Below are 21,029 nucleotides of genomic sequence, written 5' to 3' on the forward strand. Positions count from 1 at the left end.
GGACGTAGTCAAGGGGGGGTGGGTTCTTGGGGTCCGCACCCCCTTCCATTAGAAAAATGAATGGTGTGTGCTGTTGTGCCGCTGCGCCCAAGCCCCATTATAATGGTGGCACTTAGTCTGGACCCCCCCCCCCCTTCCTAAAATCCAGGCTACATCCCTGTTGTAACTGACTTAAGTCCCCTTTATTTCAAACAGCTAACTGTAGGAATTTATTTAAAGGGATCTCTCCCTGGAGCCAACCCTCTATGCAGACAGTTCAGTCTTTCTTTGTACACTGGAAATTCAATCAAAAGTGGTCTTCCTCCATGTGATGCCATACTGGTTTAATTTATGACACTCTGACTGGTCTAGAATACTGCATTACTGATGAAGACATATGTAAGCTTTCTCTGCAAACAGCAAATTTGTGACATTGTTCAGTATTCTGGCGGTTGATTCTATGTAATGTGTTTTCTGACCTTGGAGTCCACACTTATTTGTGAAGGTCTCAAATTATTGGAGAGAAGTGTTGCACTGTTCATTTTCCTTCAAGAGTACTGCCATCAATATCCATCCGTTTGGGTTTTTTTTTGGGTGTGTGTGTGAGGAGAGGGATCTCGACTATTAAATGATTGCAGAAGACAGTAACTGCAGCATAAATTATTCCAAAGGGTGTTCAATATTATATTGTGCCATATAAATGATTTGTATTATTCGTTTTATTTATGAGAAACTTGTAAAAAAAAAAATCAAAAGGTTATTTGCATGGTCTTTATGCCCATTTTAGGTCCACTCTCTTATTTAAATCCTAGTAGTTACACAATTCAGAAGTGTTCCTCTGTCATGTATAACATGGTCCTTAAGCCTACACACACACCCCAGCCCTTTAATTACTTGCACCATCCTTTGCTCAGCTGAATTTAAAGGGAAGAGTAAAGCTTGGTATTTCAATAACAATCAGTGAATAAAAATATATTAGTCATACAGGGTTAGAAAAAGGACAAATTCCCTTTGCTTTCCTTCCTCCATGTGATGTCTTGCTCTATTTATATGTGAATAGATGAAATGGTTTTGCAATCCTATCAGAACATTTTTTGTAGTTCTGTACTGCAGGGTGTTAATACTGTCACCACGCTGTGTTTTATCAGGTTGATTGTTGACCAGTTTAACTTACTCTCTCACCATTCCTAGCCCAAAAAGAGTTCATGGCCTTTAGTAAGATGAAAAATAATTACAAGCAGTACAAATAATTCAGTTAACAAAAGCACTTTCAGTTTATCGTGTTGATGATTTCCTTGTTCACTCAAGCTCCAGAAACAATGGGAAAATGCAGTCATGAAGAGCCATACCCATAACATTGTTTAGGTGAAGAAAGTGTAGTTTGAGCTTCATATGGACTGATTTTTGCAGCCTCTGAAGCCCACTGCCAGTTTTCCAACCCCCCCCCCCCAACCCACAAAGTTATTCTAATATACAATTGCCATGATTGTCAGACACACGTGGACACAAAGAGCCCACAGAAAGTGCCCCAGATGAATTAAAAATAATTTACCAAAATTCAATATCCCAGAACCCTTAAAACCCCCAACTACATCAGTTTTTTTTAAATCCCTCCCAAAATGGTGACAGGAAATGATATGACATTACTTTTGGTCACCATTTTGAAAAGCACTCAGAAGGAAAGATGAGGAATTGTTTTGATGTAACCAAAGGGAAAGAGGTCAGGGGAAGAAAAAATGGCCCCTGGCTCCTGTATAGTTGCTCACTCTGATTTAGGCTCTAAAAAGGTATTGTATTCTATGCTCTGGTTAGTTTAAGCCTCACTATAACCTTTTAACTAGATATCTGTTAGTAGCATCCCAGATTTGCCTAATTACTGATATAGATGCATGGAGTCTCTGCAACTGGACTTATAATGTACCAGAAGCTATTTTATGTTACAAGTGTAAAACTGATGATCAGTAGAACCTTCCAAAATCAGTTATACTACAGTGGATCCTTGTTATACGCTGGGGTTTGGTTCCAAGATCCCCCGTGTATAACAAAATCCGTGTATGCTCAAGTCCCATTAAATATAATGACATAGCAAAATGGTGTCCCTAATAAAAAAATGGAACATCAAGGTAAATTTATACTTTTTTGGAACATTTTCAAATCGTGTATGCTTAAATCCGTGTATAAAAAATCCGTGTATAAGAAGGACCGACTGTACTATTGAGATAATTATGTGATTATTTTGACAAAAAGTGTTTGAATTCTACCACGTAACTTGTGACTATAAACTGTTTCCTGGAAGGTGCAGTACTGAGAAAGTGGGTGATAAAATTTCAGCAAAGTGTATATATAAAAATATAGTACTAAAATATTTGAGGGTTCTCCATCACCAGCAAGTTCATTCACACTACACAATAATAGCACAATGATTCCATTTTAACTGCCATGGCTCCAACCTATAAAATCCTGGAATTTGCAGATTAGGGAGAAGTAAAATGCCTCACCACACTTGGTTAAACCCTAGGATTCCATAAGATGTTGCCCTGGCATTTGTTGTGGGATCTAAGCACTATAATTGTATAGTATGAAAGGGCCCCAGGTCTGAAAGCATTTTTACAGGTAGCAAGGTGGTTGATTTGCCAACAATCTCCCTATCCTTGTTCCTGGACCCCATGCTATGTACATCTAATAAGACTTGTCTGTAGGCCAGAACGTTACCTGAAAAATGGGATGAACCTGAGATACTCTTTTTCTTTATTGCCACTGAAAAAAGAAATCTGATGGACAAAGTGGGTGTAACACAGGGCAGTTCAGCAGTTCCTTCAGTAGTTCCAGAAGAATAAAATAGCAATTTATTGAGAGTTTCCAGTGTTTGATAAATTCCACATTTTTCAAGAAATGAATGACAGTTAGAATGGAATCATTGTTATCCTCTTAATTTTTTTGGTTTGCAAAAAAACCACTGCCTGCTCCACTTTCTTTACTATTACTCCCAACCGTCTCTGTGAATCAATAACATTCTACAGCAATTAACTCACTACTCATTAGTATTGTTTGCTGGTTTTAAGAATCTTTTCAGTCTGTTGTGTAAGGCCTGTCCACACTAAAGTTAATTTGCCACTCTCTTGCCAGTTTTTCTTCACTTGTACCATGATCATTTACAGTCCTTTACAGCTTTGTCCATTCAACCATCTTCAGTTGTCAGCAATTTTGCCATCTCATTATACACTGCCCCTTCTTGGCCATTAATTGATATACATGCCAAGGGTGGGAAAATAAGTCCTAACAGGGAATCCTCTATTACAACTGCATGGTTCTTTACCCTTTTCTTTGCTGTCATTCTTTCCCTCTGCTTTGGCACAGCACGTCTCTGTTACAATTGCAAAGTTTCCATAATGCAACTTGTGCGTGATATCATGAAAGTGCTTTTCTCTCTCTTTAAAGGCATGCGCCTGGCTTTTCTTTTATGTATGAATTTCCCAACCCTGCTATGCTATTCTAAGAAGTTGGAGAGGGGCAATTTATCTTTGCTGATAATAGTATCGGTTCATCTGTGCTGACTTGCTATTTATTCATACTGATTTCCCCCTATTATACTTGTGTACTGTGGGTGTTATATGGCTCTCTTTTCCCGATTCCCTCAACTATTTTTCTAGTTGTTAAATGCAGGCTCTTTGATCTTTTAGTTCCTCTGGTTAACCTTTAGAGATATTTTAAAAGGACAGTAGAATGCTTGTTGTCCCCATCTTGTTACCCAGCAGAATGGCTCTTTAAATGATGAATTAGGTACCTTTGGTGCTATATAATGGCTTGCTGTGTATTGTGCTCCATTATTTAGATATGACAGAATCCTATGGCTTTTTGAGTGACTTTAGTTTGAACATCTTGGATCACTAATAAGTTAGATGCAGCATTATGAATAGTTTCAGCATCCCCATCTATTTTGGATTTTCTCTGCCATCTTTAATGTTGCTGAATCATTCTATTTTACACACTAAAGCAACCCAGGTATTTGGGTTTTCCTTGGGGCTCTAGTGTTCACCCAGGGAAAGCTGAAGAGAGGATCTGGTGCCCACAGTTTCTCCCTCACCAGGTTGCTCTCCCCTATTGCTTATCACAGAAATTAAATTAGGTAAATAGTTTAATAGGTCAACAAAGTAGCCCATATCAAACCCCAGTTTCTTGTGTCTGGTCTATTTATTCCCATTATGGATCAGCAGAGCCAATTAATTGCCCGAAGTCCACCTGAATGAAAACGCATTTGGCTGCTGGTGGAAGGACAACAGTAAGTTTACCTTATTTTCCCTTCCACAACTAAGAGCAACCATCAAGAAGGCCTCTGGGAGGGGAAAAGAGCATTGAAGCCTCAGCCTGAAGTGGGAAGCTTTGTCCTGAATCAGGCACAGATACCTTCCAATTGAATTGAAACAAGGGTAATTGAAACAAGAGCAAATGTGGTGGCCTCTCAGAGGAATATACTGCATTGCAAAGAAATATTAAGCAAGAAAAAAGTCTTCCTACAGAACAAAGAATCATGAGGGGATTTCTGTCAAACTGTCTGCAGTCAAGGCCTAATTGAGGTTCTAGGTCCACAGACTTATAAGCCTGAGTGAGTTCAAAACTGTAACCAGCTGTGCCTGGAATTCCCCCTCCACCATCAGCCACCACTGATTTGCCACTGGGAGCGTCCTTCAGCAATTTTAGACATGTCCACACTAAACAGTTATAGCATTCTGATATATGACCATGACAATGTTCTATGGAATCTTAGGGTTTATAGTTTGGTGAGGAGCCTCTAGCTAAGAATCCTAGGCATCCATCCTTGAACTGCAAATCTCAGGATTCCAGAGGATGTAACCATAGCAATTAAAGAGGAAATGTAGTGCTATAATTGCATAGAGTGGAAGGACCCTAAAAATGCCATGCACTGTTGTAACTGAAAGTTGAGCCAGTATACATCACCAACAAGGTGTGGCCCTATTGGGCTTGACTGTGGACTACTTTGTATTTCTGATTTTCCATTACTTAAAATAACTATTTTCCGAATTAAATCCTGGACTAATTGGAAACTGTGATTGGGACCTACTCTCCCCGAAGCAGACCACCTAGCTACCTAGAATCACTAGAGTTGGTGGAAGAGATCACAAGGGCCATCCAGTCTAACCCCCTGCCATGGAGGAACACAATCAAAGCACTCCTGACAGGCTCCATCACACTCCAAGGTAGCGTATGCCACTGTCAAACAGCTCTTACTGTCAGGAAGTTCTTCCTAATATTTACTTGGAATCACTTTTCCTGTGGTTTGAATCCATTGCTCCATGTCTCTGAAGCAGCAGAAAAACAAGCTTCAATATAACAGTGCAGATACTCCTCACATGCTGTTTCTAAGAACTAGACCATTATTGTGCATATCAGTAGGATAAAGGTCCCCATTGCTTCTTCTATGTCCCATATGCTAGAAATCTATTCTATTAGCATTTTTATAGATTCTAACTTTGACGTGTATGAGTACAATTTCCTGCTGAGTTAAATGGGGTAATTTCCTAATTAACATGATTAAAGTTAAAGAATACTGTTACACTTAAAAAAAGATGTTCCAATATTACTTTGTATCAGGCATAAGCTAGGAAGTGTGTTTTTAAAGGGTATGGTGGAATGATTGCAAGTTGGAGGTTAACCCGCAAGCAAGAGCCATCACTTCTTTAACCAGCTTCAAAACGGAGTTGAAGACCATCCTGTTCAGGGCAGCATTCCCAGGCATTCCATAATTGTCACTTGCTATTTGATGTTATTTTGTTGCCTGTTTTATGGAATCATTTCCTGTATTGCTATGTATTTTATATGTATTATCCTACTAGAGAGGCCCCTTCCCTTTGTGTCGTGTCTTTTTAGATTGTAAGCCTGAGGGCAGGGAACCGTCCAATTAAAAAGATTGTATGTACAGCGCTGTGTAAATTTACAGCACTTTATAAATAAAGGTTAATAATAATAATAATAATAATAATAATAATAATAATTCTTTGGGTCATGGGAGTTGGTAGCAGAGAAGTGGTGTTGATCTGACATCAAGTATGTTAGATACCATGTAAGCACAAAATAAATAAATGGCAGACCCATAAACGTCTGAAGAGGGAATTATGTCAGCAGGACTTGCTTCCAAGTACAGTATTCATGTTTAGATCAGATGATAAATCTTCCAGGGCTCATCAAGAAAAAGACAACTGTTTCTGGGTTTTGCTCCTTTTAAGATGGTACAAAGGAAAGGTAAAAAATAGTTTGGTGGCTTCACTATATTTCTACTTGTCTTCATTGGGAAAGAACTACATAATTTTTACATGTGGTTATAAGATCTAGATTGAACACAGAAGAGTTCTGGCTCCACTTTCCTTTCATTCGAAATTAAGAGAAATTTCTCCCGTGTGATAAACTCCAATGGAACTTGCCTTGTGCTTAGTCTGAAAACTAACTTGATATTGCTGTACTTGATATGTTTTCCAACAGACAGTCCCATTGAAACAGTAGAAATACACTTAGCAAGTTCTATACAAAACTCTAAAAACAGATAAAGAGCTTTAGTGTTTTGTTTTGTAAGTAGGTCAGTGATTTGTATTACTTAAAGTTACTTGAAGTATCCAGATTCTGGGTAAGCAAGACATCTCTAAAACTACATCAAATAAAATATTCATGGTTTTCTTTAAAAATAAATAGACTGGAGTTAAGATGCAGAAAGGCAGCCTGGTTTTGTCTAATGCAATGGATGTCATCATCTGTTTGTTTTAAGAGTACATTTCAATTTGATATTAAGAAATCCAGTGACCTTGAAGAATTGTCATTTGTCATTTTTTATTCATATTCTGGGAGAAACTGCAATTAAAAATCAGAACTAACCTTCAGCTTTGGAGGCAACTTGTTTTGCACCAAGATTTCTCCTCATACATTTTCCCACCAAGAGAACATATTATTTGTTTATTTATTGTACTTAAAGCCTACATCTCCTTAAAGCCACTGTCTCTTCCAAGGAATTCAAAGCAGTGTACTTCATTCTTTCCTTATTTTATCTTTAAGACATTTCCTGTGAGACAGATTAAGAGAAAGAGAGTTTAATGGCGAAACAGGGATTTGATGTTGGCTTTTCCAAGTCATAATCTAAAGCACTACTCACCACTACACCAGCCCTCTGAAATACTTTAAATATACATAGTTTTACTGATCATACTTAAGTCTCTATCAGGAAATGTTGTTTGACCTCATCTGATCACATGTGCCCCAGCTTCATTTGTGATATGTGAATAAAGCTACTTCCAAACTGGCTGGTTTTATGGCAACAGCATCTAATAGCACAGCTTTGAAAATTTTAACACTATTAATGCATCTGAGCTGTTAAGAAATCAAAGAAATCCTGTTTTAAGCCAATTTCAATATATTAAATAAGAATGCATTAAATCAAGCAATAAAAACCTCAGAAACTTTATAAGTAAGAGAATCTAGTAATGTCTATAAAGTGACCAAGGTTATCACATTTACTTCTTGATTCCAAAAGAAATATTATGTGATACAGGAGAAATGAAAAAAATGTAGTGTATGGGCTGAATGAGGTACAAGCCCTTATTCTGTGTCTCCAGAAGTTCTCACCACCCCATGGATCACCCCCAAAATGTTTTAGGCCCCAAAACAGCCCAAACACCATAACTTCACTGCCCAAAAGAAAGCTTGGCCAAAAATCAGCTGAAACTACCAGTTTATTTTTAACAGATGAAAATATGGGGTTGTGGAACACTGGGAGGGATACTGGGATGAAAATTGGTCCTTGTTGAAGTTTCTGACCCCTACAGTACAACATGGCATTTGTTCATGCTCTGTTTCTAAAAAAAAGACATTACGCATGAGATCACAAACATGGTCCATTTAACTATTGGCTGAAGTATTTGGTTTTGGAAAGAAAAAAAAATCAGCCAGGAAGTACAGTCAGCCCTCCACATTTGCAGTTTTGACTTGTGCGGATTTGATTATTTGTGGATTTGATTAATATGTTCTCTCTGGAAATCTCTAGGTCCTCCAGCATGACCCTGCTGGAAGTTGACCATAAAATCATGCTGAGGATGTAGATATACTTAGAGAAAACATTTCTCTAGGTATTTGTAGGTCCTCCAGCACAATTCTATCTTTTGTTGGAAGTTGACCATAGAGTTGTGTTGGAGAATCTAGAGATTCCTACAGAGGTGTTCTCTGAGGTGAAAAAAGTGGGTTTATATTTTACAGCTTTCCCACTTTTACAGGAGTCCTGCCCTCCTAACCCCAGTTAACTGTGAAGGGTCAACTGCAATTCTCTCTTATTCCAGGGCTCTGGAGCAACAATGGACAGCAATAAGAGAAGAATTGATTATTTTTCAGCTGGATCAAGACATTTTGCTGCCTGAGGCTACATTTGCTGCTGAGACAAAGGAGCAAATGGTCTCTCCTGACTATGATACTGGGAGAATTGCAGCTTGACCATGAAATTCCACTTGTGACCTTGGGCAAGTCACACTCTCTCAGCCTCAAAGGAAGAGAAAGGCAACCCCCTCTCTGAATAAATCCTGCAAAGAAAACTCCATGATAGGTCACCATAAGTCAGAAATGATTTGAAGGCACACACAACAAGAAGAAGTCCTGCCATGTTGTATGAATGCCCAAAGTCATTTTGGCATTCAAATCAGAAAATCTCACTGGTGCCTCTGTGTCATTCTTGAAACAAACATACAGACATAATACATTAAACCATTACAATCCTGTACTGTTCTTTTGTGACTTTTGTTGCTTGATGTGGCCACATCACCCCATCTACCAATAAAGATAGCTTTGATGAAACCCACTTCAAAGTGTCAGTACAGTTTTGACATACATATTAACTTCAGGGGTTATTTCAACGTGTACAGTGTACTATCTTTTACTTTGAAAGCCTTCAAATATTTATTTTCATGTGCTAAGAAGATCACTGAGTGTTCTGAAAGTTGTGATACATCAGATGGCCATAAAAATATAGATCTTATCACTGGACTCTCATTTATGAGGTGCCTTGTCTGGAGAAGTTTTTTGGCACCAATCGTAGTGTCTTTCCAGGCAAATACCATTTTATACTTTCATTACTTATATTGTAGCCCTCTATTATGCTGTTTTGAGGCAGCATGGGATAATGGTTTGAATGCTGAAGTATTGAATCCCTGCTCAACCATGAAAAACCACTAGGTGACACTGGACATGTCACATTTTCTCAGCCTAGAACGAAGGCAGTGCCAAACCTTCCCTGAATAAATTTGGCCAAGAAAACTCTAGGAGTTTATTTGAAGGAACATAACAAAAGTATTCAGTTTCATTTTTTGAAATTGCAAAGATTCCTCTTACTTGCACTTGTATATGATCTTTAGTTTTTCTTTCTGTATTATAATCATTGCTTTGTATTGTATTGTTTTACTGAGTTTTGTGTGTTAAGTGATTTTATATTGTTCCTAATACCTTCATACATCAGCAAGAGAATAACCATATCTAGAATTCACCTCAAAATAATAATAATAAATACTAACAACAGTCATCAGAAAACGGAATAAAACACTACAACATATATCACTCATCAAGACAAAGGTTCCTCCTCTGGAAGAGTTCTGAACTTTTTGCCCTCCAGATGTTTTGAACACCAGTGTCTAAAATCACCTACCATCATGTCTAGTGGTCAAGTATTCTGGGAGCAGTAGTACAAAACATGCAGATGGTCAAAGGCTGAAACCTTTGGTTCTAGAAACCCTTTACCAACAAATTCCACCAGATTTTATACTGTTACCTTGTAGGTATTGAGTGAGAATGCAGCTTTCTTGTTTTTGTACTTATGGCTTATGATTTGATTGCTTTTTTGGGCAGTTTTAGATTTTGTGTCTGCATGTACATGTGTATCTCTCTCCCTTTCTCTATGTGTATGAGATAAAGTTTAATTTGGCTTTATGACCAAATTCCAAACCAAAATGTGGGAAATATGTATAAATACCTTGATTCCAAATACCCTGAAAATATGTGATTTTTATCAACCCAAGAAGCAGATGATGTAGGCCATGATAATTCCATACACAGTTGCCACAGTCAAATGGTCACATAGTGGCCATAGTTCAGGTGACAAATCTCTCTGTAAATGGTACCTGGATAGCAAATAAATAGTCCAGGGTCATACCCCAAGTGTTACCTAGCTTATACTCCATTGGCCTTCAAAGTCCACCATGATGAGATGGTGGAGGAATAGTTTTTGGAGGATGTATAAATACATATAACTGTATTCTGAAATCTCATGAGATTTTTGGGTCTTTGTTTCTATCTTCATGGAAAACATCTGATGAGTGTTAATGTTCCTTTCAACCAGCTGCTCTAGCATAGTAGCATCAGTATATATGTTGTAAGAAGGCAAGTGACAGGCTGGTGAGATACCCTCATTCTTGCCCTTTATTCAAAAGAGGAGATGAAAAAATGTCTCTGGATAGAGTGCATGCGGTCAATAGATCTATACCATACAGAGGGGTTGATTCTACTTTTCTTGTCAATTTCTCTTTTTTGCTTCTGTTAATCAGAGAAATAGCTGTTATCCAGCAAGAAGATGTACATCAACAGCCTGCTCTGATAACTCTTGTCAGTTTCACCTATCTACACCCAGATCAATATGACAGTACATGGAACTGTCTACAGATACATAAATAGCTGGTTGTAATAGCTTACTCACAGAGAAACAGTAATTTAATGGAGTACCTCTTCCACACAGACCTGACCAAATAGAGGTTGGGAATCTGGTGGGCAAGAGAGATAGTGAGATAAAAAGTGAAATAATATGAATGCATGACTTTTTTCTTTCTTCTTTTTGACACTGAAAAGACATTCAGTCCTGGGAAGAAGGGAGGATGTCCTACCTCAGATCACATGGTGCTCAGACAGGACAGAAACAGTCCCAATTATATGATCGGACATGCATAGTTTTATGTGAGCCATCCATAACATCATTCCAAATGAATGAATGATCAACCCCATGCTGCTGTGCCCACTAAATCCTGACACTTCTGAGTAGGTGAAAGGCATACACAAGACTGCAGTTCACTCTGAATATGGACTTGTGTCTTGGTGAGAAACATTGCCATGCTGTCACTTTCAGGAACTCCATTTGTGCAGTGTTTTCAATTAGTCACCAGTCTAACCAAATGTTGACACAAGTCCCTTAATCAAAACAATTTGCTAGATCTCAAAAAACACAACACATGGCAGAAAAGAAATACCCTGTTCCTTGGCATAACATCAGTATTTCTATCTGTCCCCATCCCCATGGTTCTTCAAAAAAATAAGGCAGATGTGGTATGGGATGTTGGGTGAAATGTTTGCACAGTGATGTACCACATTACTGCACTACTCTCTTATAGTGCTGCTATTCCAATTTTACTGCTCTGGCTGCCTCCTGTTGCATTCTGGGGCTTGTAGTTCAGTGAGGCCTAAGAGTTCTCTGGCTGAGAGTTCTAGATGCCCTTCCTTAAACTGAAAATCCCAGAATGCAATAGGAGGCAGCCAGAGCAGTTAAAGTGTAATAGCAGTGCTATAAGAGTGTAGTGCGGTAATCTAGTTACATGCATAATGAAAGAAGCCACCATGTCAGTGCATTGGTGGCAGTGGTGTCACTAAGGTTGGCATCACCCGGTGTGGTAACTCATGGTGTCACCCCTCCCATTGATCTCCTCTCAAAGCACACCATACAGAAACCTTAGTAATGTTTTTTTTTTACTAATTTACTTATACATTGCAATTCTCATATATCATTGAATGCAATGGCAATAGTTGTGACATAAACAACTAGCAAAATTAAATGTGTACCTTTAAATTAGGATATTGTACACACAGAATAAATGTATTCACATGTACATAGTTTCATGTGGTTGGAGTTAAAATTTGGTAACATGTTATTTTTTAAAGAAAAAAATATTTAAAAAATAAAGTAAAAAACTAAAAAAAATAAAATTCAAAATATTTTTATTTAATTAAAAATTACAATTCAAAATTATTTTTTAAAAATTAAATAAAAATAATACACACACACACACACACTCAGGATCTTATCCTCCCACTGAGCCTCACCCCACTCACACCATCTCTTCATCATTTTAAAGAGATACAGCCCATTTCTGCCAAATGCCAAAATCCATTTCTGCCAAAACGCAGATGTCTGAGTAACAGTGGTGTACCTCCCCGTTAGGGTTTCACCTGGTGTGGCCCGCACCCCCAGCACCCCCTAGTTATGCCACAGATAGGCGGCCTGCATGAGATTAGGATAGTGAATCTATTCCAGAGTTTAATCTGTTCTTTAAAAGAGCTATCCAAGGTGCTGAACATGGTCTCTTCAAACAGGTTCAGCCCTTTGGATAGCTCTTTTCAACCCACTCAGTCTGGTTTCACTGCAAGGAAGACACATTGGCACACATCCCTCCATTACGACCAGTTCAGCTCTATTTATAGGTTGGTAGCCCTTCATCTTGGATTATTTGATTATGGCGGAAGGGTCCTTGTAGGCACATCGTTGTGGCTGATGTCTTCTTTGTTAGTGAATCCACTCTGGATTTAAAAGGGCTGAAGCTATTTGAAGGATGCTGTTCAGCACCTTGGATAGATCCCTGAAGGAACAGATTAAACTCTGGGATGGCTTCACTATGCTACTCTTGTGGAGCCCTCCAATGTCACTCGCTCCGCTCTGGGCCCACAACAAACTCCAGCTCCCAGGATTCCATAGCCTTGAGCCAGAAAAGAGTTAAAACGGTGCCAAACTGGGTTATTTCTCCAGTCTGGATGCAGCCCAGGGAAGTTGTGCTGAGGAACCCCAAGGCGAAGGAGGGAAGGGAAATCCCTCCCTCCTGCCCTCCTTAGGCCCGGCCTTCCTCCTCCTCCTCCTCCTCCTCCTCCTCTCCCTCTCTCTCTCTCTGAGGAGGAGCCTGCTGCCTGGAGCCTGACTGTCAGCCCCACCAGCAGCAGCCAAGAGCAGCTGCTCCTCCTGGTATAAGGGCGGCTGGGAGGCAGAGCCCTGAGGAGAAAACTGAGAGAGGAAGGAAGGAAAGAAGGAAGGAAGAGAGAGAGAGAGAGAGAGAGAGGAAGGAAGGAAGGAAAGAAGGAAGGAAAGAAGGAAACTGAGAGAGGCAGAGGAAGAAAGGAAGGAAGAGCCTTGAAGGGAAAACTGAGGGAGAAGGGAAAGTAGGAAGAGCCCTGCAGGGAAAACTGAGAGGGACATAGAGGAAGAAAATAAGACATAAATAAAGGAAGGGAGGGAGGGAAGGAAGGAAGGAAGGAAGGAAGGAAGGAAGGAAGGAAAGAAGGAAGGAAGGAAGGACCTTGAGGGGGAAACTGAGGGAGAAAGGAAGGCAGGCAGGCAGGAAGGAAGAGCCCTGAAGGAAAACAGAGAAGAAGAAAAGAAGACATAAAGGAAGGGAAGGAGGGAGGGAGGGAAGGAAGGAGGGAGGGAGGAAGAAAGGGAGAGCCCTGAGGAGAAAACCGAGAGAGACAGAGGAAGGAAGGAAGGAAGGAAGGAAGGAAGGAAGGAAGGAAGGAAGGAAGGAAGGAGGTCGGGCGTGCCTCTCGGTCTGGGTGCCCTGCGGAGGAGGCTGCTTGCCCTCGCCCTCCATTGTCTCCTCCGCCGGGGGGGGGGGGTGTTCCTTCCAACAGGTTCGGGCTCCAGTCCTCGCCGCCTTCGGGGAAGCAGCGAGAGGGAGGCCGGGGATCCTGGGGTAGAGCTGCTGCTGCGTTTGGTTCCTTGGTGGAGGCGGCTTGGCTGAAGAGGATGCGGCCGGCTTTGCCCTCCGCCGGGCGGGTCTTGGCGTCCTGTTGAAGGGTCTGGAAAGAGGAGAGAGAGAGAGAGAGAGAGAGCGCGATTGGGAGGCAAGCAGCGGCTGAGTCGGGGAAGAAGGAAGCCTCTTCTCTCCTTTCTTGCGGACTAGGATGGACTGAGAGCGGCCAGGATAGCTACCGCCTCCCTCCTTCTTTTCCGGAGCCATGGAGTCCCCGGCGGGCGCCCTGTGCTTGCTTTGCTGCCTGAGCGCAGGTAAGGAGGGATCCAGGAGGAGGAAGAGGGAAGGAGGGTGGTGGTGGTGGTCCATGCATCCCTTTCTTTGAGGGTAACAACTCTGAAGGAAGGGAGGATCGGGGGGGGTGTCTCTCTCTTTGAAACCCATCGTATCTGTGTGCGTTGTATGCTTTAAGTCCTTTCTGACTTATGGCGACCCTATCCTGGCTTCTCCTGGCCAAGATCCGTCCAGAGGAGGTTTCCCTTGAGGCTGAGAGAGTGTGACTTCTAGCCCAAGGTCACCCCCAGTGAGTTTCCAGGGCCAAAGTGGGGATTTGGACCCCGCTCTCCAGAGTCGCAGTCCACGACACTCAAACCACTAGACCACACTGCCTCTCTTCCTCAGAGAGATCAGCGTGACCAACTCCTCCCTCCCATGGAGGACAAGGCACCGCAAAATGGAGGGCATTTAAGTGGGGAAAGGAAGAAGAAGAAGAGAGGACATGGCCAAAGAAAAGCTCTCGTAGAAATGGAAAGGCATGCTTCTTAGTCCGACTCAAAAAGGAGGGCATTTTGGAGGGAAGGCTGCCATGGAGGACGCGTCCGGGAAAAGGAGGACGCAGCCTAGCCCACCCCCCCGTTTCTGCCTGAACATTAGAAAGAACATAAATAAAATAAATAACATAATTAAAAATGATATTTATTTTATTTATATCCCGCTTTTTGTGAAAGCAATCAAAGCGGCTTACAACGTTTAAAAACATTCTAAATGCAATAGTATATATAAAAAAATTAAACATCTTCTTGGAAGTGGACTAGCTTGCCTCAGAGGGACTCCCCAGGACTCTTCTTCCCCTTTGGAGATCTTATTGAAACCTTCTAAACAGAGGCTGAAAGAGGGGCATCTTTTCCCGGAGTGGTTTAGTTGGGACTTCCTGCATGGCAGGGGGCTGGACTGTGTGGCCCTTGGGACCCCTTCCAGCTCTAGGGTCTATGGGGAAAGAAGGAAGGGCAAGTCCCCCCAGCCATTTTGTTGACCCCTCTATCCCTCTTTTTCTCCCAAGCTCTGGCCTTCGGTGTGGACCCTTCCTTGCAGATCGATGTGCTGAGCGAGTTGCCTTTGGGGGAGCCCACCTTGGCTGGAGTGCTCCAAGTCCAAGGGCTGCACAATGGGAGCAAAGCTTTCTTCTTCCAAGGTACACTAATAAATCCATCTTTTCCACCTGTCCTTTCTTTCCTGGGATGAATCTGCATGGCAGAAATAATCCAGTTTGAAACCACTTTAGCTGCCATGGCTTAATGCTATAGAATTCTGGTGCCACAACAAACTACACTTCCCATAATACTGAGCCATGGCAGTTAAAGTGGTTTCAAACCGGATTATTTCTGCGGTGCAGATGAAGCCCTGGTGGTTTCATTTAAAGTCTTGCTTTCTTTCTTGGTTGGCTCCCTAGTGAGGCAGGGTCACCTGAGTCCACCTTGAATAATTCCTGAACTTGCTGGCAAAATGGTATTTGATGGAACTTTTTGCCTTCGCTTAATGGCAGCAGGCCCAATTCCTCTGGGCTGGTGGGGCAATGTTTTTTGAAGCATCACTGATGTCCTCTTGCCTATCCCTCCTTCCCTCCCCTGCTTTTCCCCTTTATCTACCCATTCATTCACTTTTCTGGCCCTTCTTTCTATGGAAAGGCCCTTAATTAACGGTCCACAGGAAAGCTGATGGCAGATGGCTTCTTTTGCTGGTCACAGGGAGCCCTGCATTATCATAAGCTGAAATTGGTTTATTTGGGAGGACACGCCAGACTAAGCTCTTGTTCCAAGCTATTGCTCAGAGAAGACAATCGAGGCAACATGGGAATTAAGAGCTCAAGGAAGAGGAAATCTGGCAGAATATATATATATATATATATATATATATATATATATATATATATTTGTCTCTGTGTGTGGCATTAAAAATGTAAAAACTGCTGCAGAAAGATCTCGAAACAGCCCCTTCAGGTCTCACTCTGAGAAAAAGAAAAGAAGGGTTACAGGTCTGCACACTTTCAGCAATTTCCCCGTGAAGCTCATTATTTTCTTCCTCCACCTTTAGTTTCCAAAAAGCAAAATTTCTTTCATGGACTCAATACTTCTTTGTATAAAGATAATTTTGGTTCAGCCGGGTTGTATATCTGAAAGCGTTTATTGTGATTGTTTGTTTAAAAGAGATCTGGACCGTCTACTCGCGCTTGCAAGAGGATTTTAGTGTTCAAACCTTGTTGATGAGTGTTGTTACATTTAAGGTGTGCAAAATTGTTTGGATGGTACGCTAAAAGTTCTGCTTTTCTTTTTATATAGCAGACGGGGCTGTCTAATTTGTTAGGTGTTTCAGTTGTGATTGAAAAATGCTTTTCTAGTGAAAGAGACCAAGAACGTGGCTTTGTAAAGCATCTGTAATCTGAGGGGGGAAACTAGACATGATGTTGGCTTTATCTTCTGAATCCTAAGGACACTGTATCAAAAGCTTACATTACGTGGTGAGTGGAGGAGTCGGCTGAAGAGTGTTATTTTGTCGAACAGCCAGAGTGTGTCACTATGGCCATTATCACAGAAAAGCCTAAGCTTTTAAAAGGAGAAATTGACACATGCTATTTTTAAACCGACAAAGTCTCATTACCACAGGATGTAGGCAACTATATGAATGGCCACTTGACAGAATGAAAATCTAAAATTCTAATTTTGAGGCCTGGTCACACGAACCATTCAGAAATCTATATATTCCCGACTACAGTGATTTTTTTTTTCTTTTTAAAGAGAACAATTCAAAGTGAAGGCCATGGGCCTTTAAAGTTTGGACATCTGTTTTTCCTCTGGCATCTCATTTGCACACTCCCTAAAAACTTTCTCAGCATCCTTCCTTTAACTTTCAGGGGGAAAAGGATATTTAATACAAATCGGTTCTCTCAGATGTCTATGCATTTCTCTTAGCCTAACAATGCATCTTATAAAGTGATCTGGTTTCTTCAGATTTGGAGAAAACCAAGCAGGTACAAGCTTAAGGCTTTTGCCTTCATGCCTTATTCTGACTTCTGTTATGGCCATCTCCTGTTCTAGTAGGTTCCTAGAATTGAAGATTGAGAATAAATTACATAACTACAGTAATTGCTTGCCAGTAAGGCCACACTGTACAATCTTTTTTGGTTCCACATTGTCCATATGTAGAGGTTTATTAGGGTAGCACTGCAGATTCTTGTGAGTATTCCTTAGAGAAAAGGGTATTTACTTACTAAACCTTAGACTGTGAAAGCCATTTCTAAACTGGATAGTGTTCTAGAGATTGGGGTAATGTGCCCCTTGTGTTGAGCATGGCAGAAACAGCAGTGCACCATGCAGAGAGGTTTAATGTTTTGTAACAATATAAACAGATTAATACTGTTTTAAATGCCTAATCTTGAGGGAACTGCTAGGGTTTTTTTTTTGTTTCAAAGAAAGTGGGGTGCAATATAAATGGAAAAATAAGGGAGACATTGATTTCATCTAGATAAAAAAAGCCATTATGTTGTAGTATATTACTGTACAAATGACATATTATAGAAATTAAATATAAGACAGGCTGTAGTTACTGGTAAAATCATAAACGAGTAGCCATCTACAATTCACTTTCCTTATAAATCCTCTCAGTCCCTCCCTATATCCTTGGAGCTATACCACTCAAGAATCATGAGGCTTGAATGTCTTTATATATTTTCTTGGCAGGCTTAAGAATTGTTTACTCTGGCATGTGCAATCCCATGCCATGGTAGAGGTTTTCAAATACGGAAACCATATAGATTAAGATCATTAGATGGTTTTCACTATTTCATCAGTCCATTAGGAGAAAGCATAAAGATAAAGGTAGTCCCTTGACTGTAGGGGGCAGTGCTCATCTTTGATACTAAGCTGAAGAACCTAAGACTACTCCAGTAACCACTGGAGTATGTGGCCCAGCATGACTGCACTGAATACTGTTACCTTCCCATTAAAGTGGTACCTATTTATCTACTTGCATTTACATGCTTTTGAACTGCGAAGTTGGCAGAAGCTTGGACCTGTGAAAGGAGCTTACCCCATCATGCAGCACTCGGGCCTTGAACTGCCGCCATTCTGACCTTACAATAATCAGAACTGGCATTTTAACCACTAAGCCACTGCATCCCTGCAGCAGAAAGCATGCAGATTGCATAGGTCTTTCTCTCTCCCCCTCCCCCTCTACTGGATACCTCTGCCTATGTATTTATACATATTTTTTTTGCAATGTAGGAACATCTTGTGGAGAAATACACTTGTCCCTCCATATTAACTAGGATTAGGGGCACAAGCCCCTTGTGAATATGGGAAAAATGCAAATAACAAAAACACCATGTTTTTACCTGAGAGGACACCTCTCTAGGAATCTCTAGGTCATCCAGTGCAATTCTTTGGTCAACATTCAACAGACCTGGCCATAGAACTACACTGGAGGAGCTACCAATGCCTAATAGAGTATTCTCTCTAGGAATCTCTAGGTCTCTCAGTGCAACTTTTAGTTAAAGTTGACCATAGAGTTGCACTGGAGGACCTAGATATGCCTAGAGAGAACATATTAATCAAATCCGTGAATAATCAAATCTGCAAATATCAAAACTGAAAATATGGAGGGATGAGTGTAGTTACTAACTTGATATGTGTCTCTGTGCAGATGTGTGTTGGGTTGTGTGTGTAATGTTATGCTGGTATAGTGTATTCTGGATATTTGGCTATTATTGTTGCATGATCACAAGATGCATCAGCCTATTTTTGACTGCAAGTTAATTCAAGTAAAGGAAGCAAGATCCCAAACATGAACTGGGGGGGGGGGGGGACCTTTTTAGAGAAATCTCTAAAACAGGATCAAGCAAGTGTGACCTTTAGATGTGACTGCAACTCTCATAAGCCTTAGCTGGCATGGCCAATGATAAAGAATCATGAGAGTTGCACTCCAGAAAACATTTGAATGGCTAAACATTGCCCACCTCTACTCTAAAAAGACAGTTGTTTCTTGACCTAAGTAATAGAAAACATGTCTACTGGACAAAAGAAAGCATGCATAATGGATAATTGAAAATGTATGCTTAGTTGCCAGTAGATTCCAGTTGTCCAAGCTCCCCTATGTGGCTATGCTGACCATGGGTGATGGGAGTTGTAGTCCTACACATCTGAAGGGTACCAGGCTAGAGAAGGAGGCATAAGGGTTTTAATGAATGCAGTTGTCTGGAAACTTTATTTCTCTGCATTTGATGCACTGATAATAATATTACCTATCTAAGTAAATGCTAAACAAAGTAATGGTGATACATTCAAAGAAAAGTTGCAAGTATACTGTCAGAACATGAGTCATTCAGAAAACAAACCTTTTTTTCTTTTGTTACCATATTTTGCATTTATGTTGAAAACTATAATAAATTTTTGCAGCATGTAAAAAGGAACATAAACATTCAGAATAACAGTGCATGTGGAATTATGTGGTAAGTTCTTGTGATGGAGCACATGCAGGTACAGAATACCAAGGAGCAGATTTAATCTGTCAGCATGATGCATGAAGGAACTTTAGAGTTAGTTGCTTCTCAAATCATTCTTTCTGGCACAAACTGCTGCCAGACCAATTTGTACAACAGTACAACTAAAACAGAACAATTTGTACAACAGTATATTAGCACTCTGCTCATATCACACATATCACACTTCTCATATAAATTTTATATTTGTTCCTATGTTTTCTTTTGAAAACAATATATTTTGGGGTTGTGGGTGGATTGTAAATTTATTTTCTCTCCCTCTCTGCCAAACAAGCAGTTTTTAATTTAACTTATGGATTACCTAAGGCGAACTTATCACAGGGTTTTTTTGGCAGAATTTGTTCAGAGGAAGTTTCCCCTTGCTTTTCTCTGAGTCTGGGAGAGTGTGACCTGTCCAAGGTCACCCAATGGGTTTCCATGGTTGAGCATGGATGCATATCCTCGTTCAATACTCAAATCACTATACCATGCTGGTTCTCTATTCTTTTATTAGTATAGGAAAACTTTGAAAAATGTAGTAGCAATTTAAGGATTGGCTTGTACACACAAGAAGGGCATTTTAGCTTAGCAGTTATGACTTATAGATTTGATAATTGGCATCTAAATGCCCTAAAGGCACCAGATCCCATCTGCTCTTGGAAGCTAGGCAGGGTCAGTTCTGGTTAGTACTTGGATGGGACATCACTAATGAATCCCAGGTGCTGTAGGCTATAATTTCAGGAGCAACAACTGTCAAAACCACATCTAAATATTCCTTGCCCAAATAAACCCTATGAAACCCACCACATCACCATAAGCCAACAGGTGACTTAAAGCTGCACAATCACATACTTCCATGTTATTTTCTGTATAACTAGATAAGCTGTTGTTTTGGAAGAGGACATTCATATCCTTTGTTATTACAGAAATGCAGATGATTTTTTGTCAGAAATTTATTATAGAAAATGAGATTTAAAATTCTGTTTGGGAGACAAATTTAGCCACATCATTTTCTTCATAGATAGAAAGCAGCTTTTGTAACAAAGCAAGATTTCATTTTATGGCACCTTACCAGTGACATAAAACTTGCAGAACCATTATATCAATATGCTGGGCAGATAGGTACTGATATTTATTGCAGAATAAATAAGTGCTATTAGTGTGTGTACATAATGCTACTCCTTTAGTTTTCAGTTGTCTTTGGACAGAGATCGGGGAGGGGAATAATCCTCATTTCCCATTTGGAAAGTCCCATTGCAAAATAGAAAAGCCAAAAACAAAAGAAAAAAAAAACTTGTGAAGTCAAAGGCTTTCATGGCCAACATCCATAGTTTTTTGTGGGGTTTTCAGGCTATGTGGCTGTGTTCTGGAAGAGTTTATTCCTAACATTTCACCATCACCTGTGCCTGGCATCTTCAGAAAATGCTGGCAAGGAAGTGAGCGGGGTATATATACTGTGTGACCCTTGATTGAGAGGAAGTGATCTA

The 21,029-nt window shown here is 40.4% G+C and overlaps 1 protein-coding gene across 5 annotated transcripts in view; it reads left to right on the forward strand.

Annotated features, from left to right (window-relative positions):
- The first annotated feature begins 13,457 nt into the window (after positions 1–13,457).
- The window catches only part of NELL2 (neural EGFL like 2), a 144,099-nt gene continuing 136,527 nt past the window's right edge, over positions 13,458–21,029 (forward strand). For 3 of the 5 annotated variants that reach the window (XM_089524258.1, XM_089524256.1, XM_089524259.1), the window contains exons 1-2: positions 13,459–14,047; positions 15,073–15,204. In XM_089524258.1, coding sequence (XP_089380384.1) covers positions 13,999–14,047; positions 15,073–15,204 — 181 coding nt within the window. In that variant the 5' untranslated portion in view covers positions 13,459–13,998. Of the gene's footprint in view, positions 14,048–15,072; positions 15,205–21,029 lie in introns of all 5 variants that reach the window. The other 2 variants (XM_089524257.1, XM_089524260.1) reach the window with 1 other exon arrangement.

This window comes from Sceloporus occidentalis, unplaced genomic scaffold (genome assembly GCF_023333645.1).
Source record: "Sceloporus occidentalis isolate IW3139 unplaced genomic scaffold, rSceOcc1.0.p SCAF_5, whole genome shotgun sequence".
Lineage (NCBI taxonomy): Eukaryota > Metazoa > Chordata > Lepidosauria > Squamata > Phrynosomatidae > Sceloporus > Sceloporus occidentalis.